We start from the raw sequence: 2,948 nt of genomic DNA on the forward strand, positions 1-2,948 counted from the left end.
AAAAATTAGCTCGGCATGGTGGTGTGCTCCTGTAGTCCCAGCTACTAGGGAGGCTGAGGCAGGAGACTCGCTTGAACCTGGGAGGCGGAGGCTGCAGTGAGCCTAGATAGCACCATTGCACTCCAACCTGAGCGACAAGAGAGAAATGTCTCAAAAAAAAAACCAGTATTTGTGTCTAGAGTCTGGATGTGGTGGCTCACACCTATGTTCCCAACACTTTGGGAAGCTGAGGAGGGAGGATTACTTGAGAACAGGAGTTTGAGACCAGCCTGGGCAACATGGTAAGGCTGGTAAAGCCCCCATCTCTACAAAAAGTTAAAAAAAAAAATAAGCCAGACATGGTGGTTTGCACCTGTAGTTCCAGTTACTCGAGAGTCTAAGGCAGGAGGATCGCCGAAGCCTAGGCGTTCAAGGCTGCAGTGAGCTACGTTCATGCCACTGGACGCTAGCCTGGGTGACAGAGGGAGACCATCTCAAGAAAACAAAACAAAATAAACAAACAAAAAAAGTATATGTTGGAGAAGCTGACATTTCCTCCTTGGAACTGATTTCTTCTGGAATGGGTCAAGAATGTTCGTTCCCTTCTGAATGTCCCTGTTATTGTTCTTCTGTCTTGATAAACACTGTTAAGGAAGAACAGATTTTCTCTGGCCTAGAGCCAGGTTAGTGGAAAAATCCTTTGCCTTGGGCCCCCTGCTCTGGTCCACTGGGGCAGTCCTCTGATCACTGACTGGGATAAATGACCTCCATGGAATCCCCTGAAGGGAAATGCAGATTTGCTGAACTCTGGAAGGGAAGAAGGGGGTTGCTGGGCCATCATTACAGACACTGTGCTAGAGGCACTGCACTGCACATGCTATCTTTTTGCTTCTTTTTTTTTTTTTTATTTTTTTTGAGACGGAGTCTTGCTCTTGTTGCACAGGCTGGAGTGCAATGGCACTATCTCAGCTCACTGCAACCTCCACATCCCTGGTTCAAGCGATTCTCCTGCTTCAGCCTCCCGAGTAGCTGGGATTACAGGCTTGTGCCACCATGCCTGGCTAATTTTTGCATTTTCAGTAGATATGGGGTTTCACCATGTTGGCCAGGGTGGTTTTGATCTCCTGACCTCATGATCTGCCTGCCTCGGCCTCCCAAAGTGCTGGGATTACAGGCTCAAGCCACCGCACCCAGCCCTCTTTTTGCTTCTTACCAGCACTGTCTTAGCTAAGCATCAGCACCTGCAAACTCCACAGAGGTAAAAAAGTTCACTCAGGGGCTTGCAACTAGTAACCCAGAGCCTTCTGATATCAGAGCCCAGGATCACAGTATTCCAGACTTCAGGGGTTTTCGTGCTTTCTGCCACCCAAGGACCTGAGAACAAAGGCTGTCCAGCAAGAAATTTTCATAACTTCGTTCTATTTCCCTGAGAACTAGGCCTGGCATGGTTGATCTCGGTCTCTAGAAACTGGAGTCGGATATTCAAGATATTAAAAGGAAATCGCTAGTGGGGCGTCATGGCTCCCAGGACTTTGGAGGTTAAGATGGGAGGATCGCCTGAGCCCAGGAGTTTGAGACCAGCATGGGCAACACAGTGAGACCTCGTCTCTATTGAAGAAAAAGAAAAAAAAAAAGGGATATGGCTGCCCTTTCTAGATCAGGAGGTCCAGCCTCAGAAAACCTAAGAGGGCTGCTTGATCTTTCTTTTCTAATTCCTGGCAAGTTAGAAGACGTTTGGCATCTGAGAGCCCTTTTGCTTTGAGCTTAAGCTCTTGTTTGGGAAGCCACTGGGAGGACAGTGAAGAGTGCCCGCCTACCTGGGGAAACCTGAGTTAGGTGTGGCTGGAGAGACTGGAGATGCGAGGTGGGCGGGGGCAGGCTGAAAGTTGGAGCAAGCAGGAAGTGAGCCGAGGGCCACCCTAGGAGGAAGCCGACTAGGCGAATTCACCTGCTGACCGGCCTGAGCTGCTCTGAGACATGGTGAGCGAACCGGGAACGAGGAAAGGGCTGATTTAAAGAGGGGCCAGAGGGGGTTCGGGACCGGGTGTTAGCTGTGAGGGGGGAGGAGAGTTGGTGGCAAAGTTAGAGGGCTGGGCCAGTGCTGCCTGTGGCCTCTCCTTTTTGACAACTTGGCTGCAAATAGCTCTGAGCCGCCCTGGGAGGTGTTCCTACTCCTTCTCCCTCCCTCCCCTGACCTCTGTGCTGGTCACGAGCTGGGCTTCGGTGCCGGTGCCGACGGGGGGCTCCGAATTCCAGGCAAATAGTTGTTATGCCTTCCTCCTCCAGGGAGCCCCGAGGCGGGTGTTGTGACGCTACCAGGCAGCGCCCCAGCAGTTCCCAGTTCAGATTCCAGCCCAGTGGCAGGAGCTTTCTCGGCCTTTCACTTTATTCCGACACAGAAACACAAAGGATTTGTGTGTCCACGGAGTCCTTCGGGTGTCCTTTCTCCATTAACATGAAGAAGAGAACTAAGCGTTTATAAAAGAACCAGAAGTTGGTTCTCTGTGATAATCCAGTTCTGACCCATGCCACTGGCTTGTTTTTGGAGGTCAAGGAGGGAGGAGCTTAATAGTATTTTTCTCTACTTGTTCAAAAACTTGGTCGTGAAGCTTCCCAGATGATCTCCATTTCCCCCAATGCCAAGACGGGTGTTTTTATTTAGTATCTGCATAAGCAGGCAGTTCCTTGGTGCCTGCACGTGGTGCCCGGTGGTGGGAAAAGCAGAAGTGTGCGGCTCAACGGTTCCCGGCACCTTCTGGGGGACTTGGTTGACTGTTGCTCTGGGTCACAGCAATGGCATTGTAGCCAGAGCAGGGCTCCAGCAGCTGTCTTGGAGGGGCAGATGGGTTGAGCTAGGTGAGGATATTCTGCTGGCCAGCACAGACACTTTCTTTTTTTTTTTTTGGATGGAAAAACTCGATCATTTCCTCCACCTTCTTGGTTCAAGCAATTCTCCTGTCTCAGCCTCC

General features: G+C 50.7%; 1 protein-coding gene across 1 annotated transcript in view; it reads left to right on the plus strand.

Moving 5' to 3' along the window:
* Positions 1-1,805: 1,805 nt before the first annotated feature.
* VAMP8 (vesicle associated membrane protein 8) overlaps positions 1,806-2,948 on the plus strand; it is a 5,108-nt gene continuing 3,965 nt past the window's right edge. The window contains exon 1 of the mRNA XM_017517971.2: positions 1,806-1,959. Coding sequence (XP_017373460.1) covers positions 1,957-1,959 — 3 coding nt within the window. The 5' untranslated portion in view covers positions 1,806-1,956. The remainder of the gene's footprint in view (positions 1,960-2,948) is intronic.

This window comes from Cebus imitator, unplaced genomic scaffold, assembly GCF_001604975.1.
Source record: "Cebus imitator isolate Cc_AM_T3 unplaced genomic scaffold, Cebus_imitator-1.0 Scaffold655, whole genome shotgun sequence".
NCBI lineage: Eukaryota > Metazoa > Chordata > Mammalia > Primates > Cebidae > Cebus > Cebus imitator.